At 34.3% G+C, this 23,363-nt stretch overlaps 1 protein-coding gene across 6 annotated transcripts in view; it reads right to left on the bottom strand.

Moving 5' to 3' along the window:
* Positions 1–900: 900 nt before the first annotated feature.
* Positions 901–23,363, bottom strand: part of LOC5575608 — a 362,169-nt gene continuing 339,706 nt past the window's right edge. For all 6 annotated transcript variants that reach the window (XM_021843590.1, XM_021843587.1, XM_021843586.1 and 3 more), the window contains 2 exons: positions 14,476–14,581; positions 901–2,190 (listed from right to left, as the gene is read on the bottom strand). In XM_021843590.1, the coding sequence (XP_021699282.1) occupies positions 1,144–2,190; positions 14,476–14,581 (1,153 nt within the window). In that variant the 3' untranslated portion in view covers positions 901–1,143. The remainder of the gene's footprint in view (positions 2,191–14,475; positions 14,582–23,363) is intronic.

Consider the following 23,363-nt stretch of genomic DNA (forward strand, 5'->3'; position numbering starts at 1 on the left):
CAAAATGCCTACGTTGGACATAGTTCATCATTTTGACCAGTTTGGAGAACGACAATCTGCATCCTTTTTGTTTTGATGAAAAGGGTAAAGGGTTAAAGGCTATTACTTTTAAGTGGTTCCTTACCAAAAGTTTCTTGTAAAATTTTTGGCTCTGAGCGTGGGGGAGTGGGTTTTTTAACCCGTAGATGTTCGTGGAATGTGTGAAATAGTAATGCGTAAATGGAATTCTTGCTAAACTTTGCAAAATTAGTAACAATGAGAGTTTTGCTTTTGTCATGAACTGTCATGAAAGATCAAAAGCAAATAGCTGTGGCTTGAAATTTTCATATAAGAACATCGGAAGATGTTAAGGCCCAAGTAAAAAAGTGCAAATGTCAAAACTGAAAAAAAAAACAATTTTCTCCTTTTTAATCATCAAATCGAAGAAAATAAAAACACACAGCTGTTTTATTTGGAAAAATTGTCGTTGCTACAAGATCAAAAACCTGCATGCTATCAAATGTCATCAGAATCCATCCACCACGTTATCAAAACCTGAGACGAGACTCGCGGAGATGGTCTTCTTTTTCTGCGATTGCTGAGTTTTTTCTTATTCCACTCAGTGTTTACATCAATCTTGCGCAAGCCGGTCAAACTCTTACATGGCCAACTCAGCAAAAAAAAAAAACTGTTGCGTTTGCATCACACAAAAGCATAAACGGCATTTTGAGTGAAATTTCATGCCAGCAAACGTGGCAGACATTATAAATAACTAGTCTTGTGTTTAGATTCATCAACATCCTCGGAAAAACTGTTCCGCTGGCTGAGATTTTCAATAATAGTTTATTTAGAATACAATGCTTTTCACTTTTTCTGTCGTAAAAACGACGGGCTGCATTTGACGTTTCGTTACAGCGGAATCTGGGCTGCATATGACGTTGATATTTTTCCTCTTCGCGAGTCTCTCTCAGATCAAAACCATTCACGTTCAATACATCTTCATAAGCAATATATTTTATGTGACTTCTCCTCGTTAAGAAACTTTTGATTGGTGATTTTACTCATTCACTATGCATATTTTTATACACACTTTGCTCCCATTTATCCCTTCATCGCCCCTTTACCAAGTCCAAAGAATGCCCATTCATTCATGCGAGGCATGCACTAAGAAGACAATTCATGACTCGTCGCATTTTCATGCTCCAACCAAGAGTCCATATCAAGATTGGCAAAAACAGAGAAATCGTCGTTCGGCCACAGACAACATCCACTGATGACCGACGAGGGAGGAGTTTGGTCGTTGGTAAGAAAATCAATTGATGTCGTAGGATCCAGCACTTCCGGGAAAATGGTGAAATCCACCGAAGCCGGGGACAGCTGCGGGAGGTCGTCAATGCTTGTTAATAATTTTATAAGTTGATCGTCCAGCACGCGTTGTATATCGGAGGATTGCTCTCCGGTGCTTTCCTGTAGAATGGGTTCATCCAATCTAATCGAGGGTGACAGATCAACCATAGTGAATGGCGGCATTTCTCCATGCTCCATCCTGTTCCGTCCTACTAGCGGCAGTGAAATTGGCATCGAAAGCGGATTTGAGTCAGCAAAACTGATAATCTCGACGAACACCGTGGAGTTTTCAACCGTTTTCCGCAGACAATAGTCCGCCGCGGTGGATTGCACATTGATATGGAAACACTGCTCCGAGATCAACCTGCGGAAGGCTGTCAGGAACTGTCGCTTCTCGCGACTATTCCGGAGTCGTATGTTCTTTGATATTTTAAAATTGACGCCCCTGAGGAGCACACTTTTCTGATTCTGCTGCAGTTTGGCTGTTGACGTCAAGGCAGAATCAGCCTTAATCGGAAGCTCCTTGCTTGGAACGGGCAGTTGGAACGTTGATGGTTGATGGTCTTCGTCTGCTTTTGGAGTTGGCGGTGGAGTGTTGAACACCGTGTCCATTAGTAAATTTTCTTGTGAATTACTTATGATGATGCTTGCGATGTCTTGCGAATGCGGTTCAACTTTTCCGGAGGATGGCGTCGTGGTTTGACATTTCATTTCCGTATCAGTACTATCGATTATCTGGGTCGGTTGTTCTTCGTCGTCGTCGCTATCCAGCACGACAACTGAGTTTGGCTCGGGTTTAATTATTTTAACATCGTCATCGTTTGAATCGGCGTCGTCGTCATCGATGATATGGGATGCAGGAATCTATGAATGTAAAGAAGAAATGCATTATTTGTAGAGAACTGAACTGCCCATAACTGCATATTTGTAATATTCGAAAACGGTAGGCATTGAGTAAATGGGATACCAAGTTTGCATTTTATTGCAGTATGGGAGGAAACTAAAATTTCAAAAAATCACCAAGAATACAAAAGTGCTTATTTGAGGCTGAAATTTTGTAAAACTCATAACGCATATTGGGTGAATAGTCAGAAAATAATTTTGATAAAAATTTCGTTGATATTGCATTATGAGGCTCATGCATAATCTCAATGTGACTGTCATGCGGTTACAATTGCCAATGTGACAAAACAACTTGGTATTTTTTTCGAATTTTCTAAAACAATTTCACAGATTTCAGTAAATTGATCGAAAGTATTTGTCATTTGAAGACTCTCCCCAGTATTAACTCGAAATTGTCAAAAATGTCGAATGTGACAAATATGCAGTTATGGGCAGTGAAGCAGTCAAGGAATTTTGACTATGGTTGAAGAAAATAAATTTTCATAACAAACGATCTGAATTTCGTAACAGCAAAATCTGGAATACGTTGAACCTCCTAGATGAGCTGCTGAGAACCCTGATCCCATGTTATTTCTTCAAAAATTGTACTGAAAAAGTCTTTGGATTGTACACACTAAAAATATAAGAAAGGAGTTAAATGCAATTGAGCCTCAAATAAATAAATTAGGGTAGACTGACATTATTGCACACTCGCCAATATTCGGAGAATATTTCACTGATGGCAATGAATTGAAACCCTTATATCAATGCTAAACACTAACACTTCAGTCTTCGCACTGTTGTATTTTGTACAACACTGGTGGAAAACCTCGCTTTTCGTTCACATCAGCAGCGTAGTGGTTTGACGGTCGCCAACCACGCGTCGACTGGAAGGCTAATGAATACTGAAGTCCAGCTACCAGCAGTATGTTTCTCATTAAAAAGCTCAAAAATATGCACTTGAAGCGAAAATAAACTATCGTTTGCCACGCTATTCAAATAGCACCCAAATTTTTACGTCTTGACTCAAATATTTCACGCAATAAAATTGCTAGAGGTAACCAGAAACACGGTTCTTGGGTGACTAGATGTTCAAATCAAAAATGAACCCCGATAGTTTGCATGAGGCACCGTTCAAATTATCGGGGGTGCATGGTATAAACACTGACGGAACAAAATGCACTCCTACTGACTTTTTGCACTCCTACTGACTTTTTCTTTAATAAAATCATTATTTTATCAAATTATCATGGAAACTTATCGTAATTCGTTAAATTTATTGTTTAGAATGTTGTTTCACGCCGTCTTCAATTAATATAGCGAGTCAACTCCACGTAAAAAGCAAAATTGAAGATGTGTGCAATAATTGGGCTCGATATTTGAAACTTAATGAAGTTTAAGGAGAATATAACTTTTTAGACGTTTTTTTTTTTGCAAAAATATTCGGTGAGTCGAACAATAAAGTATATTTTTACATCACATTCCTTAAGAATGATTACAGCAAACACTGCACAAGTTTCGAAAACTTATAATCAGTTTTAGAGTTGCTACGAGTGGATATTGACAACTCATATTTCAGGATCTAAGGTAACATAACATTTATAACAAATCCAAAATCAAAAATTTAGTCAACTTCTCTCAGTTTGGCTCCTGAATGGATATACAGTGAGTCACAGTGAAAATCGTTCACCTTGAACATTACCAGAAAAGTAATTCGTACTATTCATGTATAGAACAAGAATTCAAATTAAATGGCTCGTTTCGTTAGTTCGGCAAGGGTCTTGATAATTGTATGCAATTCAAGTCATTGAATATTAAAAGAATAAATTAAGCTTTAAATTAGTAAAAATAATCAATAATAAAGTCACAGTGAAAATCGCCCACTTTGCCGTTATGCATGATTTTTGGGGTAATATTATAAAGTTTTCATTCATATCATTTCTTTAACTCGCGCACACACATACATTCAAGCACGATCTGCTATGCAAGAATAAAAAAGGTTTAGTTTTTAGGAGTATTTCCATTAAAATGGGACGAAATAAACAGACATCGTCAGATATAAGAAAACTTGTGATAAAACTACACAAAAATGGCAAAAATCAACTGAAAATCATCAGATTTGTTGGAAAAGGGTGTACTACCGTATAGAGTATAATAAATCGCTACAAAATTAAGCATTGAAGTAAAATCAAACCCAAAACATCGTTGAAGAAAATTATCAATGGAGTGCACCGATACTCGCAATTGAAGCGAAAAAGTATCTCAGGAAGCAGGTATCTCAGAAAAAGTATCTCATAAAGCCAGAAACTATGCGTAGAGTGCTTCGAAAACATAACGTTTCATGGCCGAGTTGCAAGTTGGAAGACGTTTGTATCGCCGAAGTACGTTAAATGTCGTATGAAGTTTACAGAAACACACGTTGGAAAGGAATTCAACTTCTGGAAGCACTTACTATTCACAGATGAGAGCAAGTTTAATATTTTCGGATCTGACGGCAGGGTTATAGTTTGCCGGAAACCGAATGAAGACCTGAAAATGAAAAATCTTTGTGGAACTGCTAAGCATGGTAGTAGTTCTGTAATAGTTTGAGGCTTCATGCTAGCATCTGATGTTAGTAACTGGCACTTTATCGACGGGATCATGGCTCAATATGTCTATCTTGATTCATTGAAGAAGAATCGAAAGCCTAGCGTAAAAATGGCTTTCAATTTACCTTATCTCGAAAAAATGGGCATTACATCTACCAGGATAAACATCTGCAACATACAGCGGCAAAACCGAAAGCTTGATTAAAAAATGCCCATCAATCATCAATCTGCCGAGACAATCTACAAATTTCGACATTATCGAGAACTTGTGGCATCTGTTGGATGTTTAAATCAGGAAACATCAAATAACGAGCAGATATACTTTGAAAAGTGCGCTTACTATTGAGTGGATTAAGATTGCTAAAACTTAAACTGAGGAACTTGTGCGATCTATGCCAAATCGTCTCAGGAAAGTTTTAAAGAGCAAAGGCTTACCTACTCGATACTAGTTTATGGGTTGACACCTGAAAAATGACAATTCTCTTAGATCAACTATAAATTGATATCGGTGGACGATTTTCACTGTGAGTTATATTTGAGGTTATTTATTATTTATTTATTATTTTTCGATTCCATTTTGTTTTTTTTTTTTTTTTTAAATCTTTATTTGAGTGTATTTTAACGCACGAGGGCTAGTTCTACACTTAATTCCATTTTGTTTTTAATATTTATAAAAACAGTGCCACAATGAAGTAATGGAAATATGCAAATAATTGTATTGTATAGTTTAAGAAAACTTTACCTTTTTTTTTAAACTGTTATTATGTCAACAGTTTAAAAAAAAAAAAAATAGGTAAAGTTTTCTTAAACTTTATATCATTTACCATTTAAAAAGCATCCTGCATTACCAAGCATCAATAGAAGCGGTCAGAGAAATGTCAGTTTTATTTTTCTTCTAAACTGGATAATTTGAGTATCAAACTTCATCATTTACAAAAATAACCTTAGAACTGACCCAGACAAACGAATTTGGAGGGTATTGATCGCCAAAAAAAACTGGATCACGAATATTTCTTGAGTTTGGAATGTCCCCATTTTGTAAAAACCTTGTTCACACCAAATTTACTGGACTTGTCATCTAGGTGACCAATAATTATGGAATGAGTCCGCTTGACCATGCCTATCAAAAATCAAGCGTACAACATTCAAACATAAATTTTAATGCTCTATTTCATTGCTGAAGTGCTTTATTATGATGTTTAGATGTAGTATAATAGAACTGGACAATTTATTAGCGGACATATATGAAACTTAGGTAAAATTATGAGAAATGACAGGTTTCTAATGATTTTTGCTATAAAATCCGATAATTCGAACAATAACGTTCATTTTTGCTATTGGATTCTATCTAATCATTATATTCGTGAGCTCTGAAAGAATTTTGCTTGAAATGAATTCAGTTTACAGAAATTTTAAACCCTTTTGAGTTCAGAAAATTGTTGTGTCGTAACTTTACTGCCCATAACTGCATAACAGTCACATTCGACATTTTTGAAAAAATGATAGTTGATTGGAAAAATGGAGAGTCATCAAATGATAAATACTTTCGATCAACTTACTAAAATCTATGAGATTGTTCTAGAAATTTCGAAAAAAATACCAAGTTGTTTTGTCACATTGGTAATTATAACCGCATAACAGTCACATTGAGATTATACATGAGCCTCATAATGTAGTAGCAACGAAATTTCTATCAGAATTATTTTCTGACTATTCACCCAATATGCGAAATGAGCTGTACAACATTTCAGCCTCAAATAAGAATTCCAAATAATTTTTTTAAATTTTACTTTCCTCCCATACTGCAGTAAAATGCAAACTTGGTATCCCTACTTTTGTCGAATGTTACAAATATGCAGTTATGGGCAGTTTAAAACCCTTTTGAAATGTTGTTTTTATTCGATGCAAACCAAATTTTCATTCTAAACAACAGAAAAAGGTTAATTTTGAACCTGTCTGTAACAATAATTTGAACTACGAACTTCGTTTTACAACGATGTACCCTACATTGCGCTGTACATACCTCCACATAATTGATGTTATCTCAATATTCAATTATCTTTTAATTCATATTCAAATTATACTCAAAACAGGACCCTATTTTGCAGTTTATTGATTTCATAAGTAGAATATAAAATAACTGTTTTTTTTACTTTTTTTTTGTAAACCCGTATAACTCGAATACGGTAATACCTACAAAAAAGTGTTGTGTGGGGGATTACGGTGAAATTTCCTGAAGTTTTAGAAAAAAATATTGAAAAAAAATTCTACACTGGAAAAAAAAAATGATTCAACATTTTAAAGTCTATTTTAAAAAAACGGCCATTTCAGATTTTGATTATCCTTAAGCAAAAAGTTTCGTAATTAAATTTACTAAAAGTCGTCTATACATTGTAAATTGGGCATATTTTAGGGAAAATAGTTTTTCTAACATCGAATTTTTTAAGTCCTAAATGAATTATTCATTTAATTTTTATTTTGCATTAAATAGTCTAGTATGATCATATTTTCAAGTGATAAATGAGTTTTAATCACAAAATAGATTATATTTGTTTTATTGGGAGCAGTTAGAAAAAAAAAAACGGAATTATACAGAGTTTATTTTTAATTAAATACAATTGATCTCGCACCAAACCGCTTATGAGTAAATCAACTCCGTCTATTATCCGATGGGTTTGTATGGTTGGAAAGATATCACGATAATATTTCATTTCTTATTTGGTCAAAACCAAACTTAACAGATGTCTGGAAAGGGTCAATATTATGCTAATGAATGGTTTGTTTTTTATCATGCATTATCATTTTTATCATTGCTATATATCCTAAAATGTAGTATCTGTAAATGAATATTTACATTATTTTTGGGCTTCACTGAATAAATTGAATATTTTTGGTTCATCCTCTGAATTGGTATACCGTTTGGCTGCAATTTGTGTATCACTAATAGGCATAAAACAATGATATTTTTGGGTACTTTCAAACCATAAAAATCCGTCGGATTGTTAGACGGAGTTAATTTTCTCATAGATAGAGGCGAAGTCCATTGATTGCCTTCATTTAAAAAACATTCTTCTTTCTGGCGTTTCGTCCCAACTGGGACAAAGCACGCTTCTCAGATTAGTGTTCTTATGAGCACTTCCACAGTTATTAACTGAAAGCTTTCTTTGCCGATTGACCATTTTTGCATGTGTATATCGTGTGGGAGGTACGAAGATAATCTATGCCCTGGGAATCGAGAAAATTTTCTTTACGAAAAGATCCTCGACCAGCGGGATTCGAACCCACGACCCTCAGCATGGTCATGCTGAATAGCTGCGCGTTTACCGCTACGGCTATCTGGGCCCCAAAAACATAATCACTGTATAATTCCGTTTTTTTTAACTATTCTCAATAAAAAAAAAATACAATATATTTTCTGATTCAAACTCATTTATCACTTGAAAAACACGATCATAATTGACGGTTTAGAACAAAATCTTTGAAAAAAAATTTCCGTTTGGACTTGAAAAAATCGGTGCTATAAAAACATTTTTCCCTTAAATATGCCCAATTTACAATGTATGGACAACTTTTAGTAAATTTAATTACGAAACTTTTTAAGGGTGATCAAAATCTGAAATGGACGTTTTTTTTAAATCGACTTTAAATGCTTTAAATCATTTTTAATTCAGTGTCGAAAATGTGTTTTTATTTTTTCAATATTTTTTTCTAAAACTTCAGGAAATTTCACGACAGTCCCCCATACAACACTTTTTTGTAGGTCTTACTGTTTTCGAGTTATACGGGTTTATAAAAAAAGTAAAAAAAAAAACTTTGACCCTTTCCAAATGGTAGTCTAGATCGATTTTGAAAAAAACAAAGTATGTAAAATATCTTAGTTTCACATAGTCTTCACACCCAGAAAGTTTCATTGAATTCTGAAGGGGTGCTCCCAATCCCTTTGTCAAGTTGGCGTGAAATTCGTCCATAGAGAAATTTGAAATTTTATGATTACAAAATTGAACATATGTGTAGTACTGTAAAGAAAATTTTAGCTCGATTGGTTGAAAAGGAAACTGCGAAAATCGCCAAAGTTGAGCGTTATGAATGGAAATCGACATGCGTTGCTATTATTCAGAACAGCACTGTAAATCACATATAAACGATAATCTTTTTCTAGTCAATTAAATTTTGTTTAGTTAAGCCATGCTTTTTTTCCAAATAAATCGACAACTTCATAATCACAACATCTTTGATACAGTATTTTTAAGATTATATCATGGATCAAGAAAAATTAGGCGTGATTTAATAAAAATGTGACATGAAAAATGTCCGCAATACTTTCTGGGTTTGAAAGACACATTTTTCTATTTCCAGCCTAACTTGAAGCCAACGACTAGTAGGTTACCTTCAATGATCATCTCAAACCATTTCTACTATGACTAACGGCCCTTAGGAATAACGCCTCCAAAAAAATGCCTATCTCAGTAAGGAGAAATAATTTCCAAATTCAAATGATATTTTGTGCTAACTCATAGATATATTTAAAAAGGTACCGTAAAACGGGCTATCTTTGATAATGCGGGTACCGTTATTCGGGGTGTAGTTGATCAGTGGGGAGAAGTTGATCACTTCCGTACCCATTTGAATATTCTTTTAAATTCTTTCAATTCGATTTCAATTATCAAAATTTCTGTGATATTGCTTTGTCTGAAGGCTGTTCTTGATTTCCCTAAATTTAGATTGACATTGAAAATAATTATAACATGGACAAACAGGGTTTTTAGAAAATGTTTGATAAACTGTTGAAGGGTTCTTCTTCAAACAATCTATTATTACCAAGACCATATAAATTCACCATTCAAATGAATCATCCCATTTATTCTAGATTTGTTTTCTTAACCCAGTTTAGAATTTGCATTGAGGATAAAAAATCATTCTCAGTGGAAAGAATGTTCTTTTCGAAAAACAGGATGCAAATTTCGAAGAAAATTGCCTACATTTAGGCGTTTGATGAGGTTTACTCTGTAATCCACAAACTTCAATTCCAAAATTTACTGATTTATCAACAAGTTGTAAGATTTTTGAGACTTGAAATGGATTCAATGATATTTAGTAAATAGCATGTCTCTTTATTTTTGGAAACCTGTCACAGTTATTGATCAACTTCACACAGGAATCTAAAACACCACTTTTTGATTTCTAAAAATTATTTTTGTTATTTCTAGAGAACTTTGTCAAAATTTCCTTCACATAATTCGATAAACATCCAACCAGTACTGGTTTAAAACATATTCGGATTGTAATACATGCATGCCATCAGATATTATTGAACAGAACCGCTTAAAAGTGATCAACTTCACCCCATTTTACGGTAAATTTGATAATTTCTGTTAATCGGTTAAGCAAAATGAATACAAAGCTAAAGAATATTTGTATGACACTTCATGTAAGAGCTGTTTTCATTTGAATCGAGTGCATTTGAGGCTTTATATACGAATATTAAGAATTGATTCGATTTTAGCATTATGGAAACGCCTACAAACACTGAGATTTCTTACGCGCCATACAATTTATTTTTAATTTTCATACAAAAAATCTTACCATGGGGGGAGGGGGGGTTGAAAAACCCCGTAATTTGTCTTACGTAATTAATGGACCGCCCCTATCCTCGATACAAAATCCCAATTAAGTCCAGAAAACAATTCTGGAATATATGTGACAGATTATTTGAATAGTGTCTTCACATGGCCTTGACAATAGTCAATTGTTTGGGGAAAACCCTTCAACAGTTCATCAAACATTTTCTTAAAAACCTGTTTTTTTCATGGTATGACTATCTTTAATGTCAAACCAAATTCAGAAAAATCAAGACCATATATCAGCCAATGCGACATCACAGAAATTTTTATAATTGAAATCGAATTACAGCTCTCCTGATAGACTCTACAAGTAGATACGGGAATGATCAACTTCTCCCCACTGATCAACTACACCCCGAATTACGGTTACTTAAAAAGTAAACGACTTGTAAGTGTTTGGCAATCATATTCGGCTTCAGAAGTCATGTTTCAAGTTAGTAACGACAATTTCAATATGACCGAACGTTGTTTACATAAGTGATTAATATTACCCTATATTAGCTAAATAAAAAAAACACCGAAACACTTTAAAAAACATGCTTAAATCTTTCAAGAAACAAAATACAGTACAGTATGGCCCATAAAAAAATGCGAAAATCATCATATCATGTTTTATGGTAGTTTTTACATGGAAAATGTGAATGAAACATAAATATTATTCATTACTTGTATTGTTTAATATATTTAGACTCAGATTTTCGCTTTGGATATGATTTTTATCTGCTACTTCCACCTTACCAGAGAGGATTTGGAAACATCCCTTTAAATTTTATCATGCGGACGTCGAGTTCAATATCTGTGTGATGAAAGCTTCTAAAACATCAACGATGGTGTGATATTCTTCACAGGCCTTGTCTCCAGCATACGCCCATATCAAATGATAGAATTGGTTCGTACCTGGGTCATTGGAGACTTAAACATATTTTTGAAAAAACGGCTCATTTTGGAGAGCTTTGATTGAACCTTCATATAAGTGTGATGAGCGGTTCCGTTTTGCTCAAAACCTATGAGCTAGTATTGATTTAAGTTGTCTCTAGCCGAAGGAACAAGTTTCATCCTCAAAAATCTGTTATAAGCCTCTGTATTTATTTTTTATTCAACTTTAACAAAAAATAAAGGCATATCAAACCTATGAGACGCAAATGCCCTCAAAACCATAACTCTAGCAAAATATTTTATTGTGATCATGAAAATACATTCTCTAAGAACTCCTCCATCCTCTGATACCAAACACACTAAAATTTTCAACAATAAAGTTTGATTTTTGAAGGTGGAAAGTTTATCACCAGAGTATACGACAATCAGACGCTGTTTCTAGCTTTGGGCGGACAAAACCTTTGAACTTCTTTGCTTTATTACATTATTTAGGACAGTAAGAAAAATTGTCCTGGATAGCGAAGTAATGTCAGAATATACTACAATAATCAGAAATTACATTCACTAGCAAGAACAATGAAAATAACGCTTGTGGATGCTAAATTCACGCTCAAACAATTTTCGCATTTTTTTTTATGGGCCATACTGTATATGGTCACGAGCTATTGGTGGCAGTACTTGTTTTAAAAATATAAAACTTGCAACATTTGCATTTTAAAATGAAATATTTAAGAAATATCCTAAAACAGATCATTGTTACCCCGGATTACGGTACTTGTTTTAAAAACATAAATAATAATTATTTGAAACAGCATGCATAAATATTCAAGTTTTCTTCGTCTGGATCGTAGTTCTCCAAGGTATATTCTACATGGTATAACTTTAGAACAACGATAAAAATTGTTCCATAAGACGCTTCTTGAAAAATTATTCCAGAAGTATAGATCAATCATTATCATAACAACGCTTCCCAAGTAACAATTTTAGTTTCACGAATTACTTCCAGGGTGCTATAAATAAACGCCCATAAAACCACGGTCAAGGCACTGTTGCCTTCATCACATCCCCCAAAACCTCTTGTAGATTAGAACGTGACTAGTTGGCGGAGTTGCTCGTTGTCACTATCAACGCTTCAAATTTGCTGATTTGTACAGGCCGACTGCGATACAATTCGGATCAATTTATATCACATCAACGTCATGCTGTCTACTCCATCACAAGTGCATTGATGGCGATAGACTATGGATATCACTGATGGGTTAAGTTTAGCCTTAAATTAAGCAGTTAAAATGGCAATTTATCAGTAAGATATTTTTGACAGTGTTGCAGATAGAATGAAACTATTTGTTGGTCACTGAAAAACAGTAATAGCATGGATAATTACCGCAGTGATTTTGATCTAGAGTGCGATGTCGCATCACTGCTGTTGGTTGTCAAATCAAAGTGATATTGAGAGCTCGCAAGTGATAGTGATAATTTTAGACCATCAGCCATCAGCTGATATGATTGATATTAAGCAACTCTGCTAGTTGGCCCACTATGAAAGAGGCTATGAAGTGTATGATTATGTCACACGAATAAAGCAAAATAGCATTTATGGAAGCTATTTTGAGGCCACCTGTTTTGGATGAATGTCACTTCATCTTGAAAATGATTTTATCATAACGTCGATCTTCTAACGTAAACAAAACAAAATAAGATTGAAAACACGTCTGTAATAATTTGTTTCGTAGTGCTGGTTAAATATTTGAAGTGATTTCTTTTTATATAGTGCTCAAATTTATAATGGCTGATGAGATTTACTGTGAAATGTGATGAAAAAGAAGTTAAATTTCGTGTCCCCCCTCTGAAAGTGGTATATTTCAAGTTATTTAGCATTTGCTAAAAGAAACCGCCAGGTTAAGAATAAACCATATTCATTATTTCTTGGTTTGTTAGGGCAGTAATTGTGCTTCAAATAATATTTAGTCAGTTTAATCATCATACCATAGCATCTTATGAGCGAATTCATGGAGAAAATTTAATTTGAAAATAGTGCAATTGTGGCAACGGGGTGAAATTAATATGCCGGAACCATAACTGATAGACTGTCATCGACAAATGCTGTTTTGTTGTTTTTGTTGAGTGTTTTCGCATCTTATGACCCCAAACACTGATATGGGAGGTATAAATAAGGTAAGTCATCAGAAACCGAGTGGAAATCATGTAGCTTAAAATCAGCTTCTTTGACAACAAGCTGTATTATATGAGTCTTTTATCATAGCCGTAACAAATAAGAGTCGTTCAGCCACGGCAAGCAGTTGAAATAAGGTATTGTATGCTGCAATAAAGCTGGTTTTGTAGCCACAACATTTTGACTTTATGTATTGGCTCTTAAAGGTTTTGAAAACAGCCAAGAGCCGAATTACAAAATATCACCGTTTAGCAACGTTAAATGTCGCCTCTAAGTATTACAGCAATCACGAACTGTCATAAAACATTAATAAATCCACACGAAAGCTAAGTCGCTGTGGAATTGTTGCTTGGGTTATTATTAAACTTTCTCTTTTATAGAGTTGATTCACAACTAAATGTTTAAAGTGTAACATAATATACACCCCCGTGATCATTACCAGCGGATTTCACTGTGATACACATTAGTTAAGTAATTGATTTCCTCTCTAATTAATGACGTCCAACTGCTCGCGGTTTCCGTATCCATTTCAATGCATGAAATCAAACTCATTCATTACGGTAATGGCTCGCTGTTGGTTGGTGTAACATTTCAGAGAAATTTGCTAACACCTCTCGAAATGAGCATGTCATCAAAGCTTCGTAGGCACCGATTAACCGCCAAATCATTCGATTTAATGACCCGTCTTTTCGCTAAGGACCCTCTCTTAAGTGTTTACTGCAGTTGCAGTCCGGTTGCATTTCTGGTTTGCCTTATACACGTGAAATTGTATTCACACGAGTACAGTGTATATACCTCAATACTTACGAGGTTACATTCGGCCTTCATTTATATAACAAACATTGCATCAAACTTGCTATACGTCTATTCCCTTAGATATTTTACTATCGATAATAGTTTTGACCTGATCATCCATCTCAATATTTCTATATTTCGCTTACATTTAGCGTGCAACATAGAATTTTCATGTTCCTAAAGCGTTGTTGTTTATTTCTACTAGCATACTTACCGGCAGTGCTTTCGCCCGATTGCTTCGCCCATCACTGCAAATTGATAAGAATTGTAAGCACATTTCCTGAATATTATCCAGTACGTGCTTCGAGTTCAGCAGTGCCCTGTGGATATGGATGGAGAAAGGAAAACAATCAGCAAAGTTAAAATCGGATTTGAGCTGCGGCATTTATTATTCATCTGGCCAAACTTGTCAAACTGCAGTTCTTGAGCAGCAAAAAGAGGGTGAGAAAGTTGATTTTTGAAACCCTTCTCGGAACTAGTTGGGTACTTCCATGATTCACTTTGCCATGGGAGTTTTTCTCACTTCAAAACGACGCATATTGTGGCCAAATTGCTAAATATTAGGGTAAAGTTTACTTGGTCACCTTATTTAGAGTGAAGTTAGGCGAAAAATCGATCTTAATGGAATATTTCACATTTTTAGAAAAACTGTACATGAAAATCTCGATTGAAAAAGTAAGAGCAAAAGGTCAGAAAATAAATAAATGGTCGAAAACCTATTCTCAGAGAAGAAATAGAAATCCTACCACACAAATGATTTTCGACCTTTTGTATTTTAGAACTTTTGTTTTTGTCCGTTTGTCCTTCCCACGTTGTCTTTTGACCTTTTGTCTCAAAACCTATACATATAAAATACGCAATCTGTTGTCATGTGAACAATTGTCGCTTAAATCAGGCCGCCATTTTTATGTCACTGATCGCTAGTATCTGTTAAACCTAAAGAGTAGTCGTTTCGATTTTCTCAAATTGGTGGACCCCTCGTGCGACAGCTAGCTAAACAGTTTGCGAAAAAGCCATTTTTTTATACATCGTAGGTATTTCTTCACGTGATATGTCTCACATTTCCCTTGGAATACATAACAAACTTAGTGGCATCGTAAAGAGGAAGGATATACCTTTCATTTGAACCTTAAAAAATTGATGGCCATTTTGAATTTGGCTGCCATATTGAGTTTCGTCAGAAAACCCATTTTTCACTATTAGCGCACCTCAGTCGTAACACTTAAGCCTACTTTCGTCCCTTCCCCTTCGAAATTTACGTAATTTGTGAACGGTGCCTTTGCTGATTCCAACTTTGACCTTACTGTAGGCCATAAACGGCCTCGTCGTCAGGGCATGCCACTCATAACATTTGTTTTAAATTAACCTAGAAATTTAAAAAAAATTGACTTTCTCGAAATTTTGCCCCATTTTACTCTAATCACTGAAACTCATTCATGAGATAAACTTCCTTGAAAACAATATAGTTGTGAATCGAAAGCGCCTGGAATTGAAAATTTCTCTCTATTAGTGTCTCTAATAAAGTGACAAACATCTAGAAATACGATGGCCGGTCACCCATCCTTATGGTGTGTTATAAAACGAATCGAAATAAAGCCTTTCACCTGCTCTGCACTGGCTATGTCGTACGATACCATCAATTTCACATAAAAAAAATGTCCGCCTGTTGATTCGGCTCCCCACTATTGCAACATATTCTATTATGAATGTTGAGCACCTCCAGATTATGTCGGATTGAAACTTTCCAGGTAGAAACAACTAGTTCTTTTGTCCGAATTGACAATTTAGCAGGAAAACACTTTTATCCGTTCAGGTCCGATTCAGCCGTTGCATGTCGTCAGAGAAGTTATTCGTAATTGAATTACGCATCTTCCTAGTACATAGGTTTAAATTTCGAGCCAAACTTTTTTGTTTGATGTTTTATGTGGTCGAATAATATTATTAAGTTACAGGTATATAGTAAATGAGTGATTTTCGCTGAGACCAGGCCGACTTCGGTACACTTTGTTAGAATTCCAATTTTATGTCTCTGACCTACCCAGTGAACCACGTATCGTATAAGAATGTGCAGCCAAAATCACATATTCATGCATCGAAAATCAGAATCGCACAAGATGCCAAATCAATGTCAACACAAGTTGTATATAAATCCCCAATACGATTCATAAACGACAATCTGTGTTGACAACAAAACATGTCGTAAATAGTGCAACATATAATCGCGTTATATTGTATGAACTGACAGATCATATATCAATCCAGCAAGCATCGTATGAAATCGCAATAACTCAGCAAAAATTGCCACCCGAACTTGGTATCTGCTGACGACAAGCCTTAAAAAACAACTAAGTATGTGTCACTGTACATGAAACATGTATTGATATTTGCAAACAATCACCCGCTAGTTAAGTAACCCTCGGTGGTACAGTGGTAAAGTGCCCGATTCCCGATGTAGAAGTCCAGTGTTCGAGACTCGTTTGAAACTCTTTTTTTATTTTCATCAAAATTTTGTGGCATCGTACATCTGGTCGCAGAAAGCTGAAAAAGTCGTGCCAAGTACGCATATAGCCTCCACTTTGGTAGGTATATAGCCTTTTCATGCATTTTATACGACTGAATTGGTTCTTATAGAATGGTGTATAACAAAAGTTATACCAATAAAAATGTTGACTGGGTAGTATTTGCTAAAACTGATGGGTGGTCGTTTTACTCAAATTGATGGACCCCTCGTAGTCAGCTAGGTAAACAGTTTGCGAAAAAGTGATGAATTTTGAATTGAATTCACATATTGAAAAAAAAAATGTATCAACCTGCTAGGAAATGTTTGAAGAATTCAATTGCGAATCTTGATGAATACAACGGAAGTTCTTTGACAAGTGGTTCCCGTCCTTTTTTAATTCAATATCATTCTGAATTACATATCATGTGATCTATATCCGTATAATGTGTCATATTGACATATGGGGGCGGGACGTTTTGCATAAAGGCGTTTCGCATAATAGTATGGGTGGACGTTTGGCATAAAGAGAATTATATGTCTTCTTTAAAATGCTACCTGTTCTTATATGAAAACGCTTTATGCAAAACGTCTTTATGCGAAGTGGGTCCTTTGATATACAGTCTTAATTCAATGGATTTCTCGGTGGATCAATATAATCGGTACAAATAAGCACAATATTCCGTTTTCTTATATGAATAGTAAAGGACACAAACAAAATAAAAACTCAGTATATTTATACGAAAGGTTAAAAGACATACGCCAAAATTCAAAACAATCAATAAACAACTCGTTCGTAAATTGAGACTACAGTGTACCTGCACAAGTTTTGGTACACAGAGATTAACAAGTTCTTCATAAAAGCAGTGTTGATAGACTCACACTCAAAATCTCAATCAATACGCACTCCCGTGAGAGCAAACTCGTTAGAGATCTGCTTCGCAAATCTCACGCTTGAGATTTTGATGCAAAATCAACTCAATCGACGATCAATAATTTTACCAGACTAACAAGAAATTATTGCCGTGTATGAGTAGACTGTGGAAATATGAGACAATGAGTTAAAAAGGTCAGCTAACTCATTCATGATTTTTTGACCTCTGAGTTGCATGATTGACAACTAACGCATGAAAAATCTCAAGCGTGAGTTGTGAGAAATTGAGTTTTTCACAACACTGCATAAAAGTAAGTAGAATCAATTCTTAGCAGCTGTCAAATCAACTTTGTTTGTCATAAATTAAGTCGCATAAGATAAGAGATTGATTCGCAATAAAATTTATACGCAATAAATTTATATAATGCTAGTTATATCCTAATTTTCATCATATAAAATATGCACGTATATCGCCTTCACTTTTGTACGTATAAGCCATTTTGACGATATCTTTTTCGAAATCTTTGCCCATACAAGCATCGCAAAACGCAAAATGTTATTACGTTCTACGGACATTACGATTGTCGAGGTCAGTGCGACTAGAAGCAATTGGGAGAGAAGACCGAGTCCAGTGGAGAAAGATTCAACTTAGCGAATCGTAATCCATCAAGTATCAAGTATGTACTACATTTACCAGTACTGCATCAGTAAACTTAAAAACTTGATGGATATCAGTGCATCAATCATGAAATTTTTTTCACAGCCCAACACACTGGCATTGGCGGAGGTGTGAACACGTAATGGAAACACTGGTCTAAAATATGTGAAGTTCTTGTGCAAATTCTGGTTTCAAATAATGCAATTGATATACATTTATACATTCATAAGCTATAACTTTGTCGAAGATCGTTCTTGAATTGGACGTCTCAGCAATAAGTTATTGATGTTTATCGGCATTGGTAATCTATTGCTATAATAATTAAGCTGTTTTGCGGGCGTCTCTGAATAAATGCAGTAAAACATAGTAGCCATGAGTTGTGTGTGCTGTCTCCGCGCCAGGTTACTATGGGCCAGTATTCTAAATTTCACGACAAAATTCCAAGCACTTTCATAATGAACAAAAATCAATTTAGGGCTAAGTAGCCCGTCATTCGTTTTAGCAGCCATGTTGATTTTGCAGCTTGCAATGATAAAACTCAGAATATCACTACTTGCGCTAATACATTTTCAGCTATGTCAGTGCAAAACCAAGTGATTTTCTTTAATTCGCAATCGTGAGATGGAGCAGCCTCAATCATCGATGCCCAGTACAAATTTCATTGACGGCCTACTTCGCCTCAATGGTAAAGTCAATTTACTCCAGGATTACCTTCAAACGGGGCTTCTTTTGACATTATTTCCACATTCTTCAACTTTAAGGATTTGTAGCTCTAAGAATTGTGGATAGATTTCAATAATTCTTGCATATATCTAAGATATGTGCGCAACAAATGTGCAAAATATGAGGCAAATCCATCAAGAAAGATGACTGGAATAGCGACAAACATGTGTCCTTCAAAACAAAAATATACTTCTGTGAACACTTTCAGAAATCAATACAATTCGATAATAAAATGATTGGTTCTCATAAATTTTTAAACAGATTCTATAGATTACACAGCGTAACAGAAATGAAATTTTTGCGTGTCTCAAGGATCAAATTATGTGTTTCCAGTAGATTTGAGGTCGCTGAATCTGATGACCCTATTTAGAAATATTCCAGCACGTCACAATTTTTAGCTACAGGTCGCCAAAGTTGTATAAAACACTGGCCAAATGTACAATGAAATATTTTTGAAGAGGAATTTTTGTTTAAACTTTTTTCAAAGTGTTTTTATATTGAAATAAATTTCAAAATAGTCTGATAATCATGAATATAGCTTGCAGAAATAAGTTGTATTAAAATTTTAAGAATGTGTATGATCATTATTTATGCTCTATGCAAAATATTGTGAATAAATTACCTTCTTATATCACAAATTTCAAACATTTCCAAACGATGTGCGATAGTTGGGGTAAACGATATTGATCTAAATGATCGATTGCCGTTAGCCTCATTGATAGGAGATGGTGGGAGCATATAGTTTTTTGGCTATGTTTGCCCCAATTACCCTAAAAACGATTTCTTTCATAATTAATTGAACAGATATCTCCGAATCAAATTTATAATGTACTAAATTGTTTATTCAGTAGTTGATACAGTATTTAAATCATAAAACATAGGAGATTTTGGGGATCTTATGCACATAACTAAAATAAGACAAATAAAAACACTCAAAAATGGATCCATTTAGTAAACATCTGCAGTTTTTTTACTGATTGAAACAGTGGTAAAGCGCTCGTCTAGCATACAAGAGCCCTGGGTTCAAATCCCAGCCGAGCTCGTGAATTTTTTTTTTTCATATATTCACCCATAATTTGTCCATCTTTACCACGCGTAATGAGTTAATTAATTTAAATTTCTTCATGTTAAGCATTTTAGAAGGCTCTTGCTTGAAATTCAGTCATACAGATGTAACCATAATTACTGTTTACAATATTAACAAAGTATGGTTCACCATGAGGAACATTGATGTCAACCAACAAGCAATCTGTTAACAGCAAATGTAGAGACAACATAACAAATTATACTAATTATACTAATGAAATGAATGATCTATTTTGGAAAAATCTAGAATTAAGCATTATTAACAACTGCATTACCACTTTTATGATAACTTTTTCTGTAGTATATGATGGCAATTGGAATATTGAATACCAAATATCCATAAAAAGACAAAATTATTTCCCGAATAATTTCTTGTAAAATGCAATTTGACTCTCACGAAATTGCTACAGTAATGATTGAGTAACTAACCTGATCCTGAGTAATTTGTTGCAATCAGAAAAAACGGCTGATGATTTCTTGATAGATTCATTTTTGATTTTTTTATTTGGTTATTTTTTTATTTATGTGAAAATATCCCGAAAATCTCCTATGTTTTATGATTTAAATATTGTATCAGATACAGAATAAACAATTCAGTACACAATAAATTTGATTTGGGAGAAAAAGTTGAATTGATTACGAAATAAATCGTGTTTAGGGGAATTGGGGCAAATATAGCCAAAAAACTATATGCTCCCACTATCTCCTATCAATGAGGTAGGTAGGTAGGTAACTTTAGTGATTTATCCATTTATGGCCAAATTTGCTGATATACCATCCTTTCACTCTCAGAGAAAAGTAAAAGGCGTGTTCAAAACTATATTTGTATAAACGATAGCTAAATCGTGAGTTTAAACTGCAGTCGTAAGTATAAATTTTACTCTTTATGGCCGTTTTACTAAAAAGTCTCATGTACGCATATGTATCAATCTACAGAAAATTGTAAACGTTTTTCTCCGAATATTTCAATTGGTAATCTAAGAATAACATATTATGAAAATAATATGTGGAAAATAAAATCGATTTTATTATAGCAGTTTTGCTAATTTTGATGATTGTCGTTGTACTTTGTTAGATCTTTTAAAAGTAAAGCAATTGTTTTTCTATTGTGTTTTAAATTTGATGTAGGGACTAAATGAGAAACTCTATGAAGAAGTAAGTAACTTTTCATATTAATACTATATTAGCACTTCCGTCAGGACGTACTTGAAACCACAAAAAATCTACTCATATCAATTCCCTTCAAATTTTAAATATATTTCTCTAAAAATATTGGGCAAAAATGATTTTATTATATTCGTAAAATCGTTGCTCCAAAATAACTTGATTTTTTCATCAGGCTCTTGATTGATGGTGCTTTCGAAATCAAGCCTTTTTTGAAAATAAAAAATACAGATTGTCGAATTTTCCAGTCATTTTCTAACAATCATTGGTTTTGATAACCTCCAAAAATCCACCATTCTTAACGTTGTACCATATTTATGTGAACTATAATTATTTTGGAAAATATTTTATTATCACATTTTACAATACTAGTCGAACGATGTACAGAAAAGAAATTTCATTGATAAATTAAAAAGATATAGCATGCACAAGGTGTCCACTTTATAAAATGAACAGTCCTTACTCCGTGATTGACCAGAAACATTGAAGTTGCAAAGAGATTTAACGAATGGGGCTTGGGATTAGCTTACCATCCTCAATGTGCACAAATCAAGAGCCCAAAATGTGAAAGTCAATAACGGCGCCGGCCACGTCCTTACGGTCACCAGGGGAAGGGAAGGAATGTTAGTTAGACAACTATTGTTACTAGAGACCGAAGAATCTTCTGCATTCCCCCAGTTGTCATGGGAAGCATAGGTTTTATTTTGCTATCTTGATTAATTTGGAGCGCGTTTTGTGTGCGTACGATTACACTGCGGAACACGTTTTTGTCTCAAGCACCAAAATTTACACCGCTATTTACTAAACTAAGGCTTGCTGAATCCATTACACTGCGGAACACGTTTTTGTCTCCAGCATCAAAATACCTCTATTTACTTAATTAAGGGTTGCTAAATCCATTGCCGTTTACAGAATTATCATAGCACGTCTAGTTTTTGAGATATTAGGTGTTGAAAATGCAAAAATTGACTATTTCAGCCAACTTGCATGCAAGTTTGCCAGCTTGTAAGGGAAATTATTTGCTTAATGTGCCACAGAATTCAATATTTATGTGTATAACAATACTTATCATCAAAGTTCATAATACTTTTCATGCGGAAAAGTTATTTTTTGATGGTTTAGAGAAGTATTGTATTTTGCCATATAAGAGTAACGAAGAATTTCGTATGGAGACTGCAAGCATGTTAAAAAAATCGGTTTAATCTAAATTTAATCGTGAAATTTCAACCAAAATATTTCTAAAACGAAAGTTTAAGTCCTCTTTTACATGCTTGGTGGATAAGATCACAAAAAAGTTTGATAAAATATACTTCAAATTTTAGGTAAACATCAATAAAACCAATGTTTTATACAACTTTGGCGACCTGTAGCTAAAAATTGTGACGTGCTGGAAAATTTCTGAAAACGGCATCACATTCAGCAACCCCAAATCTACTAGAGACACATAATTTGATTCTTGAGACACGCCAAAAAGTCATTTTTGTTGCGCTGTGTTACCATTTTAATAATTATCATAGCACGTCTGGTGTTCGAGATATTGGCTGTTGAAAATGTAAAGTTTGATTATTCCAGTCAACTTGCATCCAGCTTGTATGACAATTTCAAGGCATAATTTGCCACATAATTCAAACCTAATGTGTATAAAAATGTATATCAACAAAGTTTATAATACTTTCTATGCCCAAAAGTTATTTTTTTATAATTCAGAAAAGTATGTTGATAATATTGAAATATCAACCAACTTATATCTAAAATGAAAGTTAAAACCCTATTTTGCATGCTTGGTGAATTAAATCACAAAAAAAGCTTGATAAATTATATTGAAACTTCACGTAAACATCAATGAAACTTATAAATGTTTATACAACTTTGGCGAGCTGTAGCTGAAAATTGTGACGTGCTGGAACATTCCTGAGAACGGCATCAAATTCCATGACCCCAAATCTACTGGAGAGACATAATTTTATGTCATTTTTGTTACGCTGTGATATTTCAGTCAATGTTAGATATATTATATATGAGGATAAGGTTCGTTGTCCATACATGGAATAGTGATGGTTTATTCAAATTGTTTTACGTTTATTGAGTAGTTTGCAAATC

The sequence above is a fragment of the Aedes aegypti genome, chromosome 2 (assembly GCF_002204515.2).
Source record: "Aedes aegypti strain LVP_AGWG chromosome 2, AaegL5.0 Primary Assembly, whole genome shotgun sequence".
NCBI classification, from domain to species: domain Eukaryota; kingdom Metazoa; phylum Arthropoda; class Insecta; order Diptera; family Culicidae; genus Aedes; species Aedes aegypti.